The 25,054-nt window shown below is 35.3% G+C and overlaps 1 protein-coding gene across 2 annotated transcripts in view; it reads left to right on the top strand.

Moving 5' to 3' along the window:
- Positions 1 to 25,054, top strand: part of Itga1 (integrin subunit alpha 1) — a 168,723-nt gene that overhangs the window by 74,473 nt on the left and 69,196 nt on the right. For both annotated transcript variants that reach the window (XM_015497320.2, XM_048800051.1), the window contains exons 3-7: positions 5,528 to 5,640; positions 8,189 to 8,277; positions 8,394 to 8,505; positions 9,107 to 9,234; positions 24,468 to 24,616. In XM_015497320.2, the coding sequence (XP_015352806.1) occupies positions 5,528 to 5,640; positions 8,189 to 8,277; positions 8,394 to 8,505; positions 9,107 to 9,234; positions 24,468 to 24,616 (591 nt within the window). The remainder of the gene's footprint in view (positions 1 to 5,527; positions 5,641 to 8,188; positions 8,278 to 8,393; positions 8,506 to 9,106; positions 9,235 to 24,467; positions 24,617 to 25,054) is intronic.

Genomic DNA, 25,054 nt, shown 5'->3' with positions numbered 1-25,054 from the left:
TTTGCCTTTATTATTTATTGTACTACCAACAAAAAATATTCCTACAGGAGTATTTTGGCAAGAAGGTCCATTATTATGGATACATTTATCTTATTCTCCTAACACTATTCTTACTAGGTATCCTGAGGCTGTAGGACAATTAATACTCAAAGGAATAAAAGCAGCAAAGGGAGTGTTTGGAATTTCTCCCAATAAAATTATTACTCCATATACTATGAATCAAATTGATGAGTTAGCTAATGAGTTAAATACTTGGGCAATAATCATGTGCAAATCTAATGTTTCATTTGATAACCACTTACCATCTAATCCTTTATTGTCTTTTTGGTCATTGCATCCTGTAATTTTTCCAAAAATGACAAGAAAAACACCTATCATGAATGCTCCAAATATATTCACTGATGGGTCAAATAATGGTACAGCAGCAGTAGTTACCCCTGATCAAACTTTTACATTTTTAGTACCCAAACAATCAGCTCAAAAGGTAGAGCTTAATGCAGTTTTACAAGCTTTTGTGATGTTTAAAGATTCTGTATTTAATTTATTTTCTGATAGTCAGTATGTAGTTAATGCTATAGTATCTCTTGAAGATGCTGGTAGGATTTCCCCTTCTTCTACTGTTTTCTCTTTGCTTTCCACTATACAAAGTCTAATCTGGGACAGAAAAGATCCATTCTTTATAGGACATATCAGGGCACATACAGGATTGCCTGGAGCCCTTAGTTTGGGCAATGATTTAGCAGATAAAACTACACATGACATACATATTTTCTCTACACTAGAAGAAGCTATAAATTTTCATAAAAAGTTCCATGTCAATGCTAATACTTTACAAAAGCGTTTTAAAATAATTAAGGAACAAGCTAGACAAATAATAAATCAATGTCAAAATTGTGTGACCTTTTTACCACAAGTTAATCTTGGAGTCAATCCTAGAGGACTGATACCTAACCATATTTGGCAGATGGATGTCACACACTTGCCAAAATTTGGAAAATTAAAATATTTGCATGTTACAGTTGATACTTCTTCTGGATTTTTGATGGGCTCCCTTCATGCCGGAGAAAAAACTAAAGATATTATAGCTCATTGCTTACAAAATTTTGCCACTGTGGGTGTTCCAAAACAGTTAAAAACAGATAATGCCCCTGGTTATACTTCTACCTCTTTTAAACAATTTTGCTCATCATTTGGCATTACTCATATAACAGGAATCCCATACAATCCACAGGGACAAGGCATAGTTGAAAGAGCTCATCAAACTACTAAAATGTACTTATTAAAGCAAAAAGAGGGAATTGGGAAGGGGTATATATTCTCCAAAGATAAACTTAAAATAACCCTTTTTACTCTAAACTTTTTAAATTTGGATTCATCAGGACTTAGTGCTGTGGAAAGGCATATGTGTCCAAAAAATGTGCATAAGCCCAAGGTACTTTGGAAGGATATTCTAACAGGACAATGTAAATTGTTGACCTTCTTTGCCTTTTTGGCTTCTCTGACATACTCCCTCTCCCTCTCTGATAACTCTTACCTAATTTTCCTTTTTCACTTATTAAAACTCTGATATTTTCATCAAATGTCAGTCTTCAGCTCTTCTTACTTTGTACTCTTTTATGATGATAACATTTGGAGAATGATACTGACCAAATTTTATTGTTATATCATTTGCCTGTAAAATATGTAACAATAAATCCCACAAATATGTACAATTATAATGCACCAATAAAACTATGGGGGGACATGGTAACATTTAATATTAGGACTTCAACCATGCTTATAGCCTGCTCCTACATGTTCCACATGGTTTTCCCTAGCAAAACTGAGCCCAGTTACCTACAGAAGCAACACCCCCCCGCACACCTTTTTTTTGGAGGGGGACTTTCTTCCTTCTGCCTGTCATTTCCCCCATCTTTTTTTTTAGTTGTAGGTGAACACAATACCTTTATTTTATTTATTTTATTTTATGTTGTGCTGAGGATTGAACCCAGTGCCTCTCAGGTACTAGGCAAATGCTTTACCACTGAGCCTCGACCCCAGCCCCATTTCCCCTATCTTCACACCTGTACATACTTGAAATAGCTACCAAGAAATCTATCTGTTCCAAGTTAGTTTGCCTCAGTTTTGCTTATGAAGACCTCCACGCACACCAAACTCACATAACTTATATCCTAAATATTTACAGAGTCAGTTTTTCTTTCCTCTCTATGTCCTTTATTCAATTGCTCATCTGGATTACTTTAGGAACTCTGGCCTTGTTTCTGACCCTAGTTTTGCTCCTCTCCATTTATTCCTGTAACATGAAGCAAATAAGCTTTAAAATTAAAGACGTGATCATGGCATACCCTCTTTAAAAGTTTCAACAATTCCTAACTTCCTCTTCTATAAAATATATCAATATTTCCTAAAGAGGATCAAACCCTGTTTCCTCATCCAGCCTCAACTTACATTCCAGCTAACCTGAGCTACATGTACTTATCAAAGGAGTGGTATTTTTTCTTGCTTCTAAGGCTTTGCTGATGTTGCACCAAGTTCAAACCTACTCAGTATTACAATATACACTCATAGTTTGGGTTGTCCCTATAAATTTTAAGCAAATTAAAAAGAGTGTGTTTTATCCCTTTTCAGTTTCTATGACCTGGTGTAAATGCCCAACAGGTAGAATGTTTTTAACAAACATTACTTAGTCTATTTGCCTCAGTTAAATACTTTGAAGAACAATAGGCTGATACTTCTTTTCTCAAAACTGTTCTTAAGTATAAAGCTAATTTATTCAGACATATTATATATAAATTTTTAAAATATTGAAAAAGACTAATTATAATCTTTTAATATAATTTGTTATGTTTTGATGTATTTTCTTTTAATCAATGTTTTACAAAGATATTAGCTATTTAATAATATGAAATAAAAATATAACAATAAAAAAGAACTAAAATTTAGATAGCACATACAGTGAGCTAAATACTGTGGTAAGTATTTTATATTCATTAACTCATTTAATTTTCATGATTATCTTGTGAGATAGGTACTCCCACTATCTCCATTTTATCAGTGAAGAAACTAGGGCAAAAGAGGGCAATTGAATTCTAAATTATATTGTTGAGTAAATGTTAAGTCAAGTCATGACTTGAACTCACAAAATCTGGCACCAAAGTTTATGCTATCTTTCATGAAGAGAACATAATTACTTAGTGCATAGATAACACTTAGTACAGTGTCTGGTACATGTTATAAATTCAATAAATGCTAGATGTTTTTATTGCTATCATGAGGAGATTAATAATTCAGTATCTTTCAGTTTAATAGGCCACAGGTTTTCACTAAATTAGGTAGGCTTTTGCTTTGAATTTGGTGATAAATAATTTTTAATACCACCATGGAATCTTATTAACTATTATTTCTTATGACAGCACAATATTTTACAGAGTGAATCAGAAATAATTAGTTCTTGTTTTGACTATACTACTGTTACCTTTTTCTTGGAATTATCTTTGTGCATGAAGCTTTAATTTATTTTCATTTTTTAATAATATGTTCCCAGAAATAATAATTATGCCTTAAAGGCTTTGAACGTTTTTAATGGGTCTTTATGCACAGCAGAAATTGCTTTGCAAAGGCATTATACTATAAGAATGTTTTAGGGAGTCTATTCAATGTTTCAATAATTCAATTGTTGTAAAACCTATTTTCGTTAATGCTAGTTTGCCCAAAGGACCTATAGAAAAAGTTTTCATTGCTTTTTCAATATGACAGATATTTAAATATTTAAAAATGTATGCCTGCTTGACTTGTACCCCTGTACGACCTCTTAGGGTTTTATCAGACATTCTTTCTCCATGCTAAATATCCTCAACTTTCTTGTGAATATCTCTTATCTGACAAAATTGCCAGGCTCTTAATCATCTAAGTCACATCCTCCTAAATACATTCCATTGTGCCTATGTCCTTCTGAATTTGGAGATTCCAGACATGGTCTGACCAGTGCAGAGCACAGCGAGGCTATCACTTTACTTGACCAGGGCGTCTATTTCTAGCAATGCAGAGTAAGGTCACATTAGCATTTTTGGCACCAAAATACACTATTGGCTAGTGTTTGAGCACTGTTAATGAAATCCCTCAAGACTTTTTGACATGAACTCCCGTTAGTGAGGTTTCCAACATCCTGTACTAATATAGACAATAGTTTGCAGTTAAGTGAAGTTATTTGCATAGTTTCTTATTAAATTTTGTTTATTATTCTAAAATGTTGAGATATATCTAAGTCCTCAAATATAAATATAGATAGCTAGATAAACTTTTAAGTATATGAATGCTTTTTGTGTATTTGCTCCAGTCATCAATAAAGATGTAGTCTGAGATAATCACAAGTGCAAAGCCTAATGGTATATGACTAGAGTCCTTTGGTGGCAGAAATCAGTCTTGGGATGTAGCTGGTTAGGCAATAATGAATCAGCAACTGTGGGTCCACCCAAGTACCCTAACATTCAACCACATTCATTTATTCAATTTCTGAAGCAATCATGAGAGACTGTTAGACAACTTGCTAGAACTAAAATGAATAGTGATTTTATTTTTTCTATTTCTCACTATTAGAGTGATTTTATAATTCTGTTTAAAAAGACAATAAGTGATTTTTTTTCTAGATCTCATAATTATTCCCATTTTCTAAGTGCATGTAAACTAACACATAGAATGTTAAATCTTATGATAATCCCACATTTGTATTTCTTGACTTCTCTGGGAAATTATCAGTTTTTCATGGGAAAAAGTCATATACTTTTTTGTGTTTTGTAAACAAAGTAGCAGACTGAGCTATTATTGATTATTTCAGCATCTAAAAACATTGATAATATTATAGATAAAAATAAAACAAATCTATCAGATTACTCTCATATTCATATAGTGTGCTGGTCAGCTATTTATTGCTGAGAAGGAAAGACTTATTTTGACTCACAGTTTCAGAGGTTTCAGTTCATCATCACCTGGCTCCATTGCTCTGAGCCTAAGATGACATAGAACATCATGGTGGAAGGGTGTGGGAGAAGAAAGTTGCTCAGGTCATGGCAGCCATGAAGGAGGTGGGGAGGGAGGAAGAAAGGGGCCAAGGACAAGATATACTCCTCCAGGGCATGCCACCAGTAACCTGTTTCCTCCAACACATTTCATCTGCCTACAGTTTCCACAGCCTTCCCGTAGTCTATTCAGATTACTAATACAAAAAATGGCTTAATTCATAAATGAGGTTATAATTCCATCATTTCCTAAAAGCCTCACTTCTGAACATTGCTGCATTAGGAATCAAGTCTTCAACACATAAGACTTAAAAGACATTCTATATCCAAATAATATATTTTAAAATTCAAATCAGTGATATTATTTTAGATAATACTAAATTACCAACAGGATTATTATCTAATTATATACATGGTAACCTACTCTCAATAACCTAGAATTAGTCATAAAATAATTAAATAAACTTTTTTTATTATTGTTAAAAATGTTAATTGCTTCATTTAATTTCCAGGGTGCTTATTGGTTCTCCTTTAGTTGGTCAACCCAAAACTAGAACTGGAGATGTCTATAAGTGTCCAGTTAGAAGAGATGAATCATTACCTTGTACAAAACTGGATCTCCCAGGTATGTAAAATCAAAGAAATTCTCATTCTATATGATGCCCAATATTCTTGCTGACAATAATTTTCAAGTAACCCAAGAAATATTTTAGAAATATCTGTAATCATTCTTCAATTATCATCCAAATGCACCCACAATAACATTTCAGTTTTCTCTGCCCTCATTTGCTTTAGCAGGTCATCATGAAACATCCAATAGATTTAGAGTATCTTACTAGATGTGTAACTTCTACCTCTCTGCATTATTTGGATCCTTTGTAAACCAAGGGCAACATGAAAGAACTTCAAATAAGCCAGTCCCTCATCCTTCTTCCACAAAATTTAACTTACTACCTGGTTCTTAAAGGGAAATAGAACAGAGAAATTATAATAAATAAGTTTGATTTTTAAAAAAAATTTAATATTGAATGTTGAAGTAAATATATTTGATAGAAAAATCTCTGTAGTTGGATCATGATTAGAAGGCTTGGTGTTAGAACATTATTAGTGTTCTGTACAATATTAAGTACCATAAAAATGATTTACAGTTTCACAAGTTTATTGCAGAAATTGCATTTTAGTTTTCTTTTTAAGAATTTCCTATTTGTTCATTATGAGCAGTTTTTTCCTTCACATTCATGAACGTAGTTGCAATAGTTGCTTTAATACCTTTGCCTAATAATGCCAACAACTGAAATATCTCAACCTTACTTTACATTTATTACCTTTCCTTGAGTCACATTTTCTTGTTTCTTATGTGGAGGATTTTTGAATCATAAACCGATTGTATATTTGAATTACAAGTGTGAAAGTTCTACATTCTCTTATGTTCCTTTGAACAGTCTAAACTTTTTGTTTTAACAGGCAATTAATGTGGCTGAGGTTAATTTGCATATACTTACTTTACTGCAATGAGAAGCAGTTAAAATCTCTATTCAGTTCAGCTGAGCTATATGAAGTCCACTCTGCACATTTAATATTCAAGTCATCCAGTTATTTGAACAGAATATGTATGCATATGTTAGAACTGTCGTTTCGTTCTTCTTTTTTTTTTCCCTGAAGATATCTCCCCTCTATACTTTGCAGATTCTGTCATTGGCCCCAATTTCTATCCTGTTTTTCTTCAAGATAGCAAGACTGGGAGTTCTGTTAGAGTTTTATTACTGACTAGAGTCTTCCCTCAAAATAAAAGCCAAAAAAAAAATAAATAAATAAAAATAAAACAAAAAAATAAGATACTCAGTGCCAATTTCTTCTTCCTAGTATAGTTTCCTTCCTAGTTTCTGCCTGCTTTTGGTTACTTTCCAGTGCCTTCAGATAGTTGTTTCAGACATACTTTTTTCCTTTTCCTAGAATTTATACCTGTTATTTCCAAAGGATTTTTAATGATAGGAGCTATTCCTCTATTACTTGGAATACAGTGTTAAAATTAGCCTAGAGAATTTAACCACATCAAGGAGAACAGGGAGGTGTCTGTGGTATCCCCTAATTGTTCAAGCAATGCTGCTCCTGGGTCAACTGTTATATTAAAAAAAAAAAAAAAATCGAATCCTGATTATTCAGGAACAATGTATCTAAGAGCCCAGTTCTAGGTGCTTTGAAAGCAAGACTAAAGTCTTGGATAAAGACCAATTCTCAGATCAGAAGACATATTAATCATTCAGAAACCTCTGTTTCATTGTCAAATTTAAATCTATAGTCTTAAGGTATGAGGCTGAGACAATTTTTTTCTTGATCTTGAATTTTGTTCCTTTCAAATATTTATGCATTTTACTATACAAGGTGTAGATGATTTTGCTTTTCCTATCCAAACTGTTAAAATATATATGTATAAATGGAGTTCCCTGCCAATTTTGTCAGGTTGGTATGCTGCAGAATTTAGCATTCATATTTGGAATGTCTAATGTAGCTTTCTTCGTCATATTCCCTTTATCCAAACTTCTTGGTCACCTCTCCAATCTTGTTTCAGTTTTCACTATAACTCTCATAATGCCCCCAAGAATTTGGAAATTATAGTGAAAAAAATTGTGTTTCTGATCTTCTACACATTTTCTGCTTTCTAGACATAACTGGCATTTCATCACTGGTTGTTTATTACCATCTTATGAAATTAAATATTTTATTTGATTTAATTAGCAAAAACTTGTGAAAAGTAGTCCCACACTCTCATTGCCTTGCTAGTTCGGCATTCTTTCACAGTTCAACAAAACTATTTGAAACATTGTAACAACGTTTCTGGGACAGAAGCCAACTCTTTTGCATTAGCTAGCTCATTATATTTCTTGGTAAAACTTGCAAGTCTGTTTAGTTGAACCAAGGGAAGAATGTGCTATGAGCAAACCAAATAAAAATTTTTAAAAAATTTATTAGTACATTATGGTTACACAAAATATTGATATTCATTTTGACATAATTATACAAGCATGGAATAAAATTGCTCCAATGAGTCCCCATACTTCCCCTTTTCCTTCCATCTTCCCTTCCCCTATTCCCTTTCCTTTCCTCTACTGGTCTTCATTTCACTTTCTGAAACTTATTTTCACTCATATTAAACACTTTGTTCTATTTTGTAGTTAATACATCAATTCCAAACGTCACAGAAGTAAAGGAGAACATGACTTTTGGATCAACGTTAGTCACCAATCCAAATGGAGGGTTTCTGGTAAGAAAGAACGAGTAATATTTCATCACAACAGGCATGCTATTATTATTAAGTATTTCAAAATCTGTTAATCTGTTATATCATTTTAATTCTTACTATTTTAAATTTTTTAAAAGGCTTGCGGGCCCTTATATGCCTATAGATGTGGACATTTGCACTACACAACTGGAATCTGTTCTGACGTCAGTCCCACATTTCAAGTGGTGAACTCCTTTGCCCCCGTACAAGGTACCGATTTTATGCAATCTTCTCGTGTGTTTGAAAAGCATAAGCAATGAATGAGGCGTATGTATACACGGGAGCATACCAAAAAGCTTTGAGTGTTTTGTCAGCTACCAGCACTACCAATTTAGGTAAATGTTTGCTTTGCCAGCATATAACCAAGCTTTGTAGCTATTTTTGGAATTGATACAGTGCAAATAACCTTTAGAGAGTCATATTTAAACTTCATAGCTAAGGCTGTCTCATTACTTGTGTTTAAAGGTGAGTCTCTTGGAGGAAAGGAACTTCATGTGAGATATTCACAGAACGAGAAATGTTTTATCAAATTAATATTGAGATAATTTCCTAACATAACTCTTGTACAACATTAATTAAAATTAGAAATGTGTTTTACTTACCATGAAGCCAGAACAATCCTAACAATGCAATAAGTATTTCTTATCTCCTTTACTTATCTAAAACTATTTTTCTTATTAGAAAAGCAGTGTGTCCACTTTGTAGAGCATCCATTCACCTTTTAAAATGAATTGCTGTTGTCCTTGAGAACATTTTGTAGACTTCTAAAAAGATAGATTCCAAATTTACATAACTGCCTCTTTTATTGTAGAATGCAGCACTCAGCTGGACATAGTCATAGTGCTAGATGGTTCCAACAGTATTTACCCCTGGGAGAGTGTCACGGCTTTTTTAAATGACCTTCTGGAAAGAATGGATATTGGTCCTAAACAGACACAGGTATGTGACTCTGAATTTTTATTTCTGTTGTTCTGAAGATAAAAATACATTAATTTTTAATAAAGAAAAATATTCTGAAAATAAATTAATAAAGCAAAAATTAAGGATGTGTTTTATATGTCATATCTCTGTTTTATTTCTAACAAAAGGAACATTACTCTAAAAGATGTAATTTTCTTTTTTTTCCCCACTGGAGATTGAACACAGGGGTTCTGATCACTAAGACAAATCCCCAGTCCTTTTTTTTTACATTTTATTTAAAGACAGGTTCTCACTGAGTTGCTTATGACCTCACTAAGTTGTAGAGGCTGGCTTTGAACTCTCAGTCTCTTGCCTTAGCATCCCAAGCTGCTGGGATTACAAGCATGCACCTCTGCACTGAGTTAGAATATGTAATTTTCTAAACACAAAGTAAGAAAACTTCCATTTTCAATGTTCTTAGAAGATATCCCTGAAGGGTATCTATAAACTTATAACTTAATTACTAAGTATGGAACAAATGTAGACACCTTTGACAATATCAGAGCAAGTTTTCAGAAACTAAAATGAAGTCTCAAAAGAATCCATCACATTATAATCTCCTTTCTCAAACTGTATAAACAAATTAGTAACTAACCACTGGATATTGCTCAAAATATCGTTTCCCCTATATTAATTTACTTCCTTAAATAAAAAACAATGCTGTAGGCTCTAGCTAAAGAAAGTCAAATTGTTATCACTTCCATTTTTGTTCTCCACCAAGCCTCTGTTTCTGAACACATCCCCTTTTATCTCCTCTAAATGAAGTGAAAATTCTTGCAGAACTCTTTCATTCAAGACACTGAGTTAATTTTAATTAGTTTAATGTTTTTTAAACTTATATGGTCGTACATAAAATATGGAGCAGACATAATAAATAACAGGCAAATTAAATGTCAAAAGAGACAGTGTGTACAAGGTAGGAATCAGCACTACAACCTGAGTCTGCATGGTGTGGGGGTGATCAGAGGGCATAGGAACCTCTAGGAATGTACATGCAGTCCACTGATCTCTCCTTCCTCTCTGAGACTAATTTGGGAGAATTTTCTGAAGCAGTGAAAAAAATGGTCTGACTATATATATATATATATATATATATATATATTTATATATATATATATATATATATATATATATATATATATATATATATCAGTGTTAGTCACATCCAGGTTAAACTTGTGACATAGTACACTCATATACACAGATAGGTGTCTGTGTGCTTCTGTGGGGGGGAGTTAGCTCCCCCCCCCCCATGATATGTACAACTTTCCAAAATGATAAAGATTTTCATAGTTGAAGAGTTCAAATTATAACTCATAAATAAAAGCAAAATATCATTTTTCACTAATCCAAGGTTGAATAGGGCTCCATAGAAGTCTAGTTGAAGGGTTCGGTCATGTATATCCCACTGACAACAGAAAACTTACTGAAATCAGTGTAGAATCATTAAAAGGAAATGGGCTTTTACATATCACAAAATGTAAACTTTCCTAGTTGCAACTTCTCATCTGTGGTTGACCTTCTCAAGTGAATCATTAGAGATTTGGAAAGGATACTGTTATCTCTTCTTTCCTTAGGGCATGAGTCAGCCTGCATCCTCAAAGACCATTCTAGACTTTTCACTTGCTCTTACTTCTAGCACAAGTTGCCCTAAGCCTCCTTTTTTCTGCTTCTCAAGATCCTTCTCTCTTCCTCCTTTCTGTTGTTCTCCTCTCTTCTCTCATCTTGGTCAATAAGATTTCATAGACCTATAAATTGAAAACTAGGAGGTCTAAGAGCCCCAAATGTCACAGTATGAAGGGAATGTGAGAAGCAAGGTATATTGTTCAAGGTCACCTTGCTTGTTCATAGTGGATCAGAACAAACAGATCTGTCATTGCAGTCCTATGCTTTTACTTTATGAGTGCTATCAGAGCAGGTCCCATCTAACTGCCTAAATAGTATTTCTCTATCCCTTTCTATTTCCTCCTCCTTCCTAGGGCAACCCCTTAGCTGGAACCACACCGCGCTTCCTGGCGCCCCACTCCCTGCTTGATATACCTGAAACGAATTGCTTGCTCAGTGTTCCCTTTTCCACCACTTTTCTCTGTGCTGTGCTCTCTTCCCTTCTACCCTGTTTTGTCCTTTCCAGTTTACCTTCTTATCAAATCTTTTCCTTCCAGAGCTAATAATATTCTCTGAATATCATTTGCATTTTCTAATATTGCATAGTCATCTGAATATTTTATTTTACCTTCAAATTCACTTATTTTACTCTAAAAATGTTTGTAGCTATGAGTGAAAATTAGTGTAGCTGTGATGAGTTTGAAGTCATTCTTTAGCTTCAGGAATTCGGTCTACAAGCTTCTTTCAGAATAATAATCACTGTTTCAGTGAAGTCCTGTGCCAGTGACTCAGTTTTGGAAATAGATAACAATGATTTATACACTCCTCTCATTCTGCTACAATTTTGTTTTTTACTGTTAGAACTGCAATTAACTTACCTTACTAAAAGTCCTGATGCTACCAATCAGTGCGGACTTTTGTTTTTGTTTGTTGTTTGTTTTGTGTGTATGTGTTTTGCTGCTCTGTTCAGAATCACAAGAAGACAAGGATAGCACTTTTTATGTTTCCAGCTTATTTTGGTGTTATCAGTTCATCCACGGGTTCTTTTGCTCAATTTGAGAGAGAAATGAGGAAGAGGTGAGCAATACTTATGGATGAGGCTGTTTGCTTATGCTCCAGCACAGGAGAGACCCTGCATGGGTTAAGGTCCCCAGACTGCTTCTTGAGGATGCAGGTTCATAACTTACACAGACACGAAGGGTGGGATTGCCAGGCTGTTGCACTAGATTTCAGGATTGCTGCACACATCTTGTCAGTTCTTTGCCCTTGACACTGGGTTTGGTACTTAACACAGTGATCTGAATGCATATTGGGTTTGTCTGTACTCAGCTCCAAAAGATAAAGATGCTCACTACTGCCACCCCAGGAAGTTCATATAATGGTCAAGTTCAGGCCTATTGCATGTTTGGTGTGTGTGTGTGTGTGTGTGTGTGTGTGTGTGTGTTGGCCTGTAGTTGGAAGGTGTGGAGTCGGGGGCCAGAGTGAGTTGGCAGCCCCTGAACCTTATATGCTCAGCAGGAAACCTCACCTGGAGAATCAGGGCCCTCCCTTCTTCAAGAAACTATTCTGCTTGTTTACCAGGGAATTCCAGCCTGCTCTGATGAGCTTCATGGAGTTGTATGTATTTCTTGAAGGGAACAATAACTTTATTCAGAACAATAGGGGCCATCCCTTGGAGCCCAGAAGCACCAGTGAATGGAGGGAAAAGAACTTAGTCTGAGAAAGAGAAGTGGAGTCAAAGTTATTTAGTTTTAGGACCCCATTATATACAGAGGAACATTTCTTAAAGAAACAATGAGCACACTGTCATTTGTAGTATCTTCTAACTTTACCAGAAAGAATCTGCTTCCTAAAGACTATCTCATCTCTTACATCCATGACCAGCCCAGCATTCTAATAATAAACCCTCAAGAACACTTGTTGAGTACATGTGTATATCATAGTAAATACAGTGTTGTATTCTTCTCTGATGCAGACATTTAATGAGACTTTTTCTATAGCTGGCATTTTTAATATTCTTTTAAGTAAATTAACTTATACTTTGGTCTTTATTATTCATACTTGAATCTCCACTAATCTTTTCATATTTAATTAAACTATATCTAGGACTAGTTTCACAAATAATTCTCTAAAATGAAGGAATTGGAAGGGCAGATTACCTAAACTATTACATTTCCTAAACAACATTGAATAGGGTTTTGAGTATAACATGTTCAAACTGTCTTTAATGTTTGATATTCCTTCAGTGGATTCAGAAAAGAAATTCATTCATAGAAAATTTGGAAAGATACTTCCTCTTTGGAGAAATGTACACTGAAAAACATGCTCATCTTTCATGTGGTCTCACTGTAATCCCAAGAATGGACAATTTGTTTTGACAACCAATTTTCCCCTGATCAGTTATTAATATAATTTAGTAAGTTTGATTTCCCTTTATTTCTTTTGTTTGTGTTTGAATGTTTTTTTGTTTGAATTAAAGCATTGAATTCTGACTGATTGGCAGAATTTGCTGCTGGAATTTTTTCTTCTCCTTATATTTAATTTTTCAACCCCCATTCCTGAAAGGAACAAATATCAAAACAAATTCTGGGAGACATTTTCCAGAAGTTGCAAAGATAGAAATCTAAGAGCAAGCAGAGTAGCAAACTCTTAGACATCTCAACCACAGCAAAATTATAAAAGCATCAGGGATGGAGTTAGCAGGAGGATTATGTTATGAGGATTTCTCTGTAGGAGGACCTACTGAGAATGGCTTCCCTGGGATCATACAGTAATCTTGATGTTTGTCTATCGAATTGGGACATAGTCAACTGATGCCTGACTCCTGCCTGAAATATCTAAAGGGCACAATAGCAGTGTCTAGTGATGGACAGACAACTCAAAGAAGAGGTAGCTGCCCTGGGATCAGCCTATTCCCAGAATTTGTTATAACAACAACAAAAAAGAAGATTATGTTCCATGGGTCAGTCTGGGTCACTCAAACGGAGAGCCAGCATGAGGTCTTGTCAGGTCCTGACCATACCGTCTTGTAGAAGTGAGTGAATGCATGTGCAGAGAAAAGCAGAAGACATGGGAATTTCTATAGACTATGGTCATTAAATACATTCACTCTGTGAAAGGATGTAAGTGAGACATCTCAGTCGAAGAGATTCTCAAAAAAAAAAAAAAAAAAAAACCCATAAAGAAGGGATATGCACCTCTCAGGATTTGATTCATCTTAGGATAATATCAGTCCAGGAAGAATTTCTGTACCACTGACTTTATCTTCTCTACCCCTGTCCCTGAAAAGGCAAAAAGTATACTAAGAAAAACAAGTACAAAAGCAAATAAAGAAAAAAACTGCATGTCCTTTTATAACCACAGGCTTTTTACCCCCTATATGTCCTTAGTAGGAGAAGAAGAGAAGGTTTGAATACAAATTAATTTTCATGTTTTGTCTTATGAATTTTTTTTTAATTTAGAACTATGTGAAATAGTTGTAATTTATTCTTTTTTTGTTTACCAGAAAATATAGCAATATCATGTGGCACAATCTAAAATATAGTGCCTTATTTATTTATTATTTATGCATTGCTGAGGATCAAACCTCAAACATGCTATCCAAGAGCTCTACCCCTAGCCCTCTAGCGCCATATTTAAACAGAAATCTTAAAATTAAGAATTGAAGCATATGGCATTTATCTTTCCATTCAGGAATAACAGGAGACCTTCACCCCAAATAAATTTTAAAGGTTACAAGGAAAAAGGTGGCTTTCTGATTATGCCTCCTTAAGCTTTGTTTGCTATATTCATTGCAATTGTTCATTTAGTACCTTAAAATAAAGATTAATTACATCAATTTTATGCTGTTATAAATTTGTCATTTAATAATTACAAATGGTAAAAGACAGTCTCTAAAGATATGAAATTAATTTTTACCTCCAAAAAGATGAAGGAAACAAGGTAGCAAGCAAGGAAGGAAGGAAAGAAGAAGGGCAAATGAAAATGCTTGCCTGAATGTTTTCATGTGACAGTTAATATGCATCAGGGAAATGCAACAAAAGTTATGGGAGCATCCATTCTAAAGAGTTCTGTATTTCTGTGTGGCCCCATTAGCACTTTTGCAAACATAGTCAAGGAATTTTTGCTAACCAATCTTTTACCCAAGATAGAGTAAAGGCTATAAAATTGCCTTTAAAAAAAAAAAAACACCTATAAAAACAAACCTGAAACACTCTGAGCTTGCCATAAAAGATATGATGGTATAAACATTATGGAGGCCTTATTGATCCTCAATACCTAAACATAACATTGCTTTTAATAATAAATGGGAATGACATAAATATGTCAAATACAAGTACATTACCCTAAATAAAACTAGTAAATTGTGAGACTTGATATAAAAGTGAAATATACTAATGGAACAATGTCTAGATTGTTCACATCAAGAGTGTAGTATAACATTAAACCAGGCAAAATGAACGTGAGAAATTAATTAAATTTTAGGAATATTATTTATCTTTCTTTTGACTGCACATTTTATGGCCTTTTCCCTAGAAGCCTTAAATATGGGGCTTGATTCATTGTTTTCTAAGTCTGAAAAGAAGCTGAGCTGAGCCCTGCAGCTATCCTCTTGTCAATCATGCCACAGTTTTTGAATATGGTACAGTGAATGTACTGGCATCTAATCTCCATCCCCCACCCCATTTCTATCTAACATGAATCTGAATAATCATTCTAAAGTAAAATTCAGATAGTTTCCCTACCTAAAAGCCTTGTATTGGCTGCTGATAATATTAAAACTCTCCAGTGCACTTAAAGGCACTGGACACCTTGTCATTCTCTGTGCATCCAGTTTCCCCAGTGCCTCTGTCACTTTTTGCCTTTCAGACTCCTTGGCCCCGCCCCCCCCACTCCCCCACTGCATGCAATGTGCTGTGTTCCTGTTACTCCCTCTGTCTAGAATGTCCTTCTCCCACCCTATGTACCAGGTGAACTTAGATTCAGCTCAAATGTCATTTTTCTGTAATCTTCTTTGATTATCTTGACTACCCTTCCCAAGAAGAATGGTTTCCCCTCACTTGTTTCCATAGCATTTCTAAACTCTTCAGCAATTGATAGTATCACTCCATGGTGGCCTTGCTCTTTGTTTTGTAGATCTGCCTGGTAGATGGTGAATACTTAGGTGACAGAATTGTACTTTCATTCTTTTATTTATGGAATACCATCTACAGCCTCGCCTAAAAGAGGCAAGTCAATCATGTCAGAAAAACAGAATTCCTGGAATTTGTAATTTCTTCTATATTAAAAATCATCATTACCAGGTGTGTGGTGCACACTTGTAATCTTGTATACTCAGGAGCCCAAGGCAGGATGATCACAAATTTGAGGACAAAGGACGTAAAATCAACATACTATACTGACACAACCACATCAATGTTTATAGTAGCTCAATCAAAATAGCCAAGCTATGGAACTAACCTAGGTGCCCTTCAACAGATGAATAGATAAAGAAAATGTGGTAGACATACACAATGGAATATTCCTCAGCCATATAGAACAATGAAATTATGGCATTTGCCTATAAATGGATGAAACTGAAGACTATGATGCTAAGTGAAATAAGCCAGTCCCAAAAAACCAAAGGTTAAATGTTCTCTCTGATGTGTGGATGGTAACCCATAACAAAGGAGAGTGTGGAGAGGAAGTATAAAAATTTATTGGACTAGACAAAGGGGAACAAAGGGAAGGGAGTAGGGATGGGGATAGGAAAGAGAGAATGAATTGGACAAAACTTTCCTATGTTCATACATGAATACACCACCAGTGAAACTCCACATCATGTTCAACCACAAGAGTGGGATCAAAATTGTAATGGGTTGCACCCTGTTCTTGTATATTATGTCAAAATACACCCTACTGTTGTGTATATCTAAAAACAACAAATAAAAAATATGGAGGACAGTTTGGGTGATTTAGTGAGATACTGTCTCCAAACCAAACAAAATGTTATAGATGTAGTTCAGTGATTGAGTACTTGCCCAGCATTCCCTCAAAGGTCTTGTGTTCATTCCCTAGTAAAGGAAAAAAATATTATAGTAATCTCTTTCTCTTACTCTGATCCACTGAGCTAGAAAGAACTTCTATGTAGGGACTTCCCTGAGCTCCTCTTGGAAGCTTTTCATGTTTTCACCTCTCTACTTAACACTTAACGTTCACCTCTGTTTTTCTTCTTTGCAGGTGTTCACTCTCCTTGCTCCATTTTTCCTAGCCCCAATTTCTAGCCCTTGCACTTCCCCAAAAACGAAATGTTTAAAGTTTGCTGTGACCTCTCCTACCTTTGCATTTTTGTTCCTCGGTCTTTTGTTTATTGCAGCATCTTCTATGGAACAAGAAGCCACCTAAAGACAACCTGTTATCTTTGGCCCTTTATCTGTTATCTGTCAATTTTACTTCTGTTTCTGAAGACTTGTTTACTTAGGAAATCATCATCTATCTTTGAATCAATTCCATTTATGTCCTCTCCATAGTTACAAAAGGTGAAATCTGACCTGAACTAAAATAGTGCCAGAAAGGTCTGTACTACAGTTAACTGAGATTGCAGCCTGCATTCACAGCCTGACTTATCACATGAGAAGCATGTTGCAGGTCAGAGCTTTTGTAGCCTCGTTTGATAAAATGAAATATACATTGGCCAGACCCAAAGTCTGAGGTCTTATCACATTAAGCAATTGTGAATCTTACAGTAACATGGAAAACCTCATGGCTTTACAATGTCATCAGTTCCCAAAATAAAAACATTGGTTTTGTAATGTTAGTTGTTGAAATAAAGTCCAGAAATTTAGCTCATGCTAGACATTAAAATTTAGGCACTGACGTTATAACTCTTACAATAAAAGGTAATAATATAATTCTAAGTGAATGAATAATCCCTTTCCTTTATAATTCTTTGATTCAATATACCTCATAGCTACTTTAACTACTTCTGTTTCTTAAACTCCTGTGTCATTTAAGACATTTATCAAAGTCTTAAATGTGACTGGATTTCATGACAGAATAATCAGAATGGCCCCCTCTCCACAATTTATGGAATGCCCCTTGCTTTTATATGTTCTTACATTTGTTCCTTCTTTTTTTCCTACCCCAAAAAGGATGAAGTCATTTAGGCAATTCATTCATTTAAATTCAGCAGATATTTGTGAAATATTCAATTGATCACAAACTATGCTAAGTGTCATGGGCAATAATAATAGCCTGTAAAATTTTGTCCCTGATCCCAAAAACATTTCCAACTTTAAAATGAGGTAAAATCAGCAGGGTTCTGTGGTGCATGCATGTAATCTCATCGACTCAAAGGCTGAAGCAGGAGAATTGCAGGTGTGAGACCTGCCTCAATTACTTAGTGAGACCCTAAGCAACTTAGTGAGACCCTGTCTCAAAATAAAAAATAAAAAGGGGTAGAAATTGAGCTCAGTGGTAAAGCAAACCTAGTTTCAATTCCTGGAAGCTAAAAAAAAGTAAAGAAAGGAAAGAAGGAAGAAAGAAAGAAAAAGGAAAGAAGTGAAATGAAGTAAAATCATATATTTGAATAAATGCAATACATAATGATATGTCATAAATATAATAAAGATCATGAAAGCAAAATAATTAATTGACCTTTAAAAGTAAGTAACTCCTATTGTAGATCAGTGTTTTCCATACTATGCTATATACGGTGTGGAATATATTTCTCACAAAATATTCCCTAAGAAAGAATAAAATACATTATGTCTTTCTTCCAATTCATGATTTACAATTCACACTTTCATATTAAAGACCCTGAGAATATTTTCAAAAGAGAGCAGTTGGAGACAGGAACAAGAGAAACACTGTCTCTTTTGCACCATTTGAAATCTGTGGCATTTTTATATAGATGGGGGGAGGTGGAGAGAGATGGGAGGGGGACAGGGATTCTGGCATAAAGATACATGTATAACTGCTTTACTTGCTGTTTCCAAGATAATTCCATATGGAATTCTTTTCTAAAACCGTGCCTATTATTATATGGGGTGATAGAACTCCCTGGGGAAAAAAGCAAGGGGGTATTAGTTTGGGGAAGGAGGTTATTTGAAAAAGAATTATAGGTCATATACTTGAGTGGAAAATTCAAATAAGTGTTCCAAACTTTTTGTTCATGAAACAAAAATCAAAGCCTGATTTTGTGCCTGATTTATGCTATAGCCTGAATCAGCTCTCAGGCTTTTTTGGTTTTAGATTGTTATTAGATGCCTGTGTTGTCTGTTCTACCTAAGAAGTTTAAACCAAATCTCCCCAGGAAGTAAACATGTCCCTTCCAGTTATCTCTGAAAAGGAACTGTCCCTTCTCATGTGACTACTTACTCCTGCTTTGTATTTCTAGAGTCCATGGTAAATGTGTTCACTCTAGGAATGCCTCAGTTCTCTCTTTGCCATTCTCCCCTAAAGAATGTCCACCTCAGCTAGGCACGGTGGTGCACACTTGTAGTCCCAGCAGCTCAGGAGTCTGAGACAAGAGGATGGTGAGTTCAAAGCCAGCCTCAACAACTAAGTGAGGCCCTGGGAAAGTCAGTGAGACCCTTTCTCCAAATAAAGTATATATATATTAAAAAAAAGAGCTAGGGATGTGGTTCAGTGGTAAAGTGTCCCTGGGTTCCATCCTCAGCAACCAAAAAAAAGTCTACCTCTAATCCAGTTGCTTCTTTTAGCTGCTATCTTGCTTATTTATTTCCATATAACAATATTCCTGGAATCTTCCATGTGCATCACTCCTTAACAGCTCTCCACTTCTCTCCCCTGGACTTTGTATCATTCCAGTGCAATTGATGACTTCAGATCAAATGTGATGATTACTGGTTGTGCCTCTCTAATTTTTGAAAATGGTTTAAATTCATTTAATTATCATCCTTGAGATATTTTCCAGCCTTAAGAACACTTTGTTTCCTCCCATTGTATTTTTATACTGAATTACCTATTATTTTTTACCTGGCTACCTTATTCAGGAAGCTGGATCTCCCTCCTGCATGAGGCTTTTCAATGTGAGACTATGAATATGCTCATGATTCTCTTTCCTCCCTCCACCTCACAATGTGTCTTCAGTACCTGGCTCACTTTTTATCTTTAATTCTCATTTGATTCTGCTGCATATATCCATATTATGCTTGTATCAGTCAATCAGTAGTTGTATCTACTTTAAATGATAAGCTAAGGTGGGACTGAAACTATTTCAATTGATCTGGGTCTCACCAATACTCAGCACAGTATTACATGTGTTTGTTTTGTGGTTTGACCCTTTTCCTGTAATGGAAATTAATAAATGGTACCCTTTTCTGGGGACGACTCACAGCAGGCCTTATTCCATCTGGTTTCCTAGGAAACCAGCAGCCAGTATCAGCCAGGGACTTGCACTGGACGTTATTTCCCTGAGTCTTGGGTTTTTCCTCCCCCACTTTTCATTTCCCACACTTCTTTTTAGCTCTCTTTTTCTGCTTATTATTATTTCCATGAGATATCAGCTTTACTTGCTCATGTGAAGTGTTACAGTCATCTAGTTGGAATGTAAGAAGGTCAGCTGTGAGCGGCAGAGCAGCAGAGCAGCAGCAAGGAATAAAAGAATACATAATAAGTATGGCAGAGTCCATGCTCTTTACCCCTGCCTTCTGTCTTGGAACTCACAATGTAGCAGAGGGCTAAAGTGTGTTCACAGATCAGTTGTGAAGCATGCAGCACTCACAGACAAATCTGCTTCAGAGTTCTGAGAAGATGAAAGGCAACATGGGCTCTGACCAGGTGGGGGGAGTTTTGTAGAGAAGTAGAACTTGAATTAAATCTTACAAAATAGGTAAAGTTTAGCTTAGTTGGAAGGAAAAGGAAGAACATTTGGTAAGGTGCAGTTATTCCTGAGAAGTCTTTAAGATGAGGGTGAATAGAGAAGGTAGGACCAGACTCATGGGAGAAAAACTAGATTTTAACATTTTTTGAAGGAACCTTATATATCAAGAAGCAGCTTGAGGTTTTATTTGTTTTCTTTTAAATTAGAATAAAATGTTCTCTTTTAAATTATATTTCAAAGTCATTGAGGTAGGCAATGGAGTGATTGGAGGTTTTGGAAGAGGGAAGGGATGTGATGAATACAGAATGTCAGACTTAATCTTCCAGTAATATATGGGAAAAAAATGAGGAGAATGGAAATGGAAGGAAGAATATCACCAGTGGAAAGACCAACATTGCTGTGGTCCAAGTTCAAGGCAATGGTATGTGGCCTGAGCTAAGGCAGGAATAAAGAAACATGGGTGATAGCTTCCTTAAGTTCCATTCTTCAAAAGGGAGAATTGAACACTGAGAGGATTCGCATGTTAGTTATTTATTAAGGAAGCAATTCCAATAAAAAATAGGAAGGAATCTAGGGAATGAAATTGGAGTAGCAACAGGGGTGTGGTTTCAGATGAAGTCCAGGCCTAAGCCTAATCTAAAAGGGGAGCTCCAACTTGGGTCAAGGAGCAGGTTCTTTGTTCCTTGGATGCAGGCATTGCCTGTGGGGAGAGTGAGAGGTGGGGCGGGAGAGCATTCCTTGGCAATTCTGGCTCTTTAAACATTTGCGGCAAAGCAGTTCATGAGTCTATTATGTTTTGGATGTGAGGTGTATCCCAAAAGCTCATATGATAATGCAGTGATGTTCAAAGGTGAATTTATTGGATTGTGAAAGCTGTAATCAAATCAGTCCAGCCTAGTTTGAATGGACAGGGTGATAATTATATGCAGGTGGGGCAAGCCTGGAGGAGGTAGTCACTAGGGATGTGCCCTGGAAGGGTTCACCTTTTTTTGTAGTCCCTTCCCATCCCTATGCCTCCTGGCTGCAGTAATGGAGCAGCATTCCTCCACAATGACCTTTTACCATCTACACTGCCTCATTTTTGGCCTAGAGCAATAGAATCAGAAGACCATGGACTGGGACCTCTAAAACCAACTGTGAGCCCCAAATAAACTTGTCATCCTCTAAGTTGTTCATATCCAGGTATTTTGTTCATGGCAACAAAAAACTGCATAACACAAGTCCAAGGGCAGTCGGCTGAAGAAAGTCTCAGGTGGAGTAACTAGAAGCTAAGTATACAGGTGAGATGAGGGAACCATCAGCCTTAGTTTCTCCTGTATCTGAACATCTACAAAGGATAAGTTTGTAATAGAGAATAGAAGTAAGACACATGTTAGGGAGAGAGGGAGGGAAATAGATAAATAGATAATATAGATAGATAATAGATTGTAGATGGAGATGTAAAATATAAGGGACTGATATCTAAAACTTAGCAAGATTTAAATTTTCACTATTCTTAGTGTTATTTATACAGATAATGGAATAGTTCATAGAAGCCTCTATAAGATACATAAAGCATGTTGCATAAATAAAGTATTAACATACATCCAGCTCGAAGCAGCCTTGTTTGGTTGTCAGGGCTCCACCTCCCCTCATGAGCTCTCTTCCCCAGGTATAAGTGGGATGGTTTCTTTCTCCTGAGGAGTTAACAGTTTATGACATAAATTTGACTAAAATCAATAAATGGGAACAAAGTACACTCATTTGTACAAAGTAGTAGGACTGTTGGGCAGTACTTAAATGTGCAACCCCATTCAAAATCCATGGTCATTAATTTTAAAGGGAGACCAGTTGTGTGGCGTTTGCATAGCAACCGTTGGTATCACAGAAGTACACTCAGAGTAGAAGGTGGGATTTAACCAGATTTGGAAGTTAGCCAAGTGAGTTAATGGAGGGGAAAAAAAGGTTAAGAGAGTTAAATTGTTTCAAGTAAATGATTATAGACATTGGACCATGAAATCTAGGCTAAGTACCAAAAAAAGTAAGATTGATGAATTTATTTGAGGTTTTGCAGTCCTAATGTGGCCAAGAAATTGATAAATTGGGTGTTCTCAGTAAATGAGCTGAAGTAAATCATCAAAAAGAAGAACATGTGATTTAATTGATTGGCTGCAGTTCTTCCAGATCATAAGGTCAAAGATGAGACCTTGCAAAGGATGGCATAGGTAAGCTAGAGTAAAGAAGCTGAAGAAGTCAAAGAAATGAGAGACAACAGTGTCCAGTAGACTATCCAGGTAGATGCAAAACCTTTCAAGAATAATGGCTGGAGTAGAAGTGAAAGTTTTCAAATATTCTTTAGCCTCTAGCTTAATCAAATAAAAACACAGGGAAGTAAAAAACAAAATGAACTCTGCAAGATGTCCTGAATGGATGAGCAATTAACTTTCACCACATTATTTATTCACCTTAGGACCTAGGATTAGGTATAATGATTATCTTGGAGACAAAATCATTTCACTTTTATTTATACTGAACTTTTAGATACCAAAAATAATGTGAAAACTATATGGATTACTCTTAATAATTATCCAGTGTCACCCAAGTTTACTAATCAAAAGCTGGTAAGGTCACTGGAGAAAAACATTTAAATCTATGCAGAAGGGCTGGTTGTGGTGATATATGCCTGAAATGCCAACGACTTGAGAGGCTGAGGCAGAAGAATTGCAAGTTTGAGGCCAGCGTAGGCAATTTAAAGAGGCCCTAAGCAACTTAGTGGGACCCTGTCTCAAAATAAAAAAAATTTAAAAAGCTAGGAATGTAGTTCAATGGTAAAGCACATCTGGGTTCAATTCCTAATAGGAAAAAAATTCTATGCAAAAGATAATAAAAAATAGCCATCACATTTAATTATATATCAAGAAAATAACATGAATTGGTGGCGTGGATATTTCCTCATGAATTTTTTGATGCTTTATGTATTTAGTTGGTGTTATCCTTCCTTATTCTCAAAGGTATTTCTGGTCATCTTTGTTCCAAATAACAAATGGCTTGGGACAGATGGTAAAGGATATTGGGTGACAGGTATGTTCATAGAAGAACAGAGCTAATCTACTGAATTTATTGTGTTTTCATTCAGTTTATAATGTACATCTCATCTTTCACTTACATATATTCTCTAGTTCTTTCTTATTATCTTATACACAACTAAGCATCTTTAAGGGAGAATTCATGTGCTCTGTTTCTGTTAAAAATATTATCCATTTGTGTTTTATCATGTACTCCAGTGTATCTCAGCATCTCCTCTGATTAGTACAAGGGAGCAGGGGAGGTGACTAAAGAATGGAGGGTTTTCAGGGGCACATTTGAGGAGGAGTAGAGCCCTGGGATAAATAACCAGACACTCTTTTACCCCTTCACTATAGGAAGTGAGTTTTTAAAACTGTGTCTTAATTTATGAATCTGATCATATAGCAACTTACTTCTGTTACTATAATTTGAATAAACTAGAGAAGAGAGTAAAATGAAAAAAAATAAGTTAAAATATAGCACACTATTATTTTTTAAGCCTGCCAGAATCACTCAGGAAACATTGTTGAATAGATAAACCAGTTTTGTTCTTCAGGCTATTCATACCCATAGAATGATTATGATTATTGCTATTGAAGAAAGATTTCTGCACTGAGAGATTTTCAGACCTATCTAAGAGGCTGAAATGTGTTATATATGACCTTCAGGTTTAAACTGGAGAAAACTGAAAATGAATCTTGCCAGATGCATAACTCATGGTGGTTTGGTATTTCAGGTTGGAATTGTACAGTATGGAGAAAATGTAACCCATGAGTTCAACCTCAATAAGTATTCATCAACTGAAGAAGTACTTGTTGCAGCAAAAAATATTGTCCAGAGAGGTGGCCGCCAGACTATGACAGCCCTTGGAATAGACACAGCAAGGTATTTGAATAAAAACCCAAAGTAAAAGACTATACAAAATAACTGCTCGTGATATTACCCTCTGAACATTTACCTTGGTGATATTTAATGACCTCTTGTTTTAAATTAGATTTAGAAGATTAGCTACTAGAGAATCAAGCTTTTCTATAATGCAATCTCACAACCCTTCTTACCTTTTCCCAGTATTACAAGAAACAATAATTGATTGGATGGAGAATCAATTTTTTAAAAGCACGTAGTCTATTGCATCATGTTCTTGAGTCTTAATGCTAGTTAACAGTTTCCCATCAATTCTTTGTTTTTACCTTCTTGGAATCTCAACCTAAAAGTATGGATTAAATGTAATCCTCTCTCTCAATCTCTCTCTCTCTCTCTCTCTCTCTCTCTCTCTCTATATATATATATATATATATATATATATATATATATATATATATT

This window comes from Marmota marmota, unplaced genomic scaffold, assembly GCF_001458135.2.
Source record: "Marmota marmota marmota unplaced genomic scaffold, marMar, whole genome shotgun sequence".
Lineage (NCBI taxonomy): Eukaryota > Metazoa > Chordata > Mammalia > Rodentia > Sciuridae > Marmota > Marmota marmota.
Note: the sequence above shows the minus strand (reverse complement) of the source record. Positions and strands in the feature narration are given on the sequence as shown.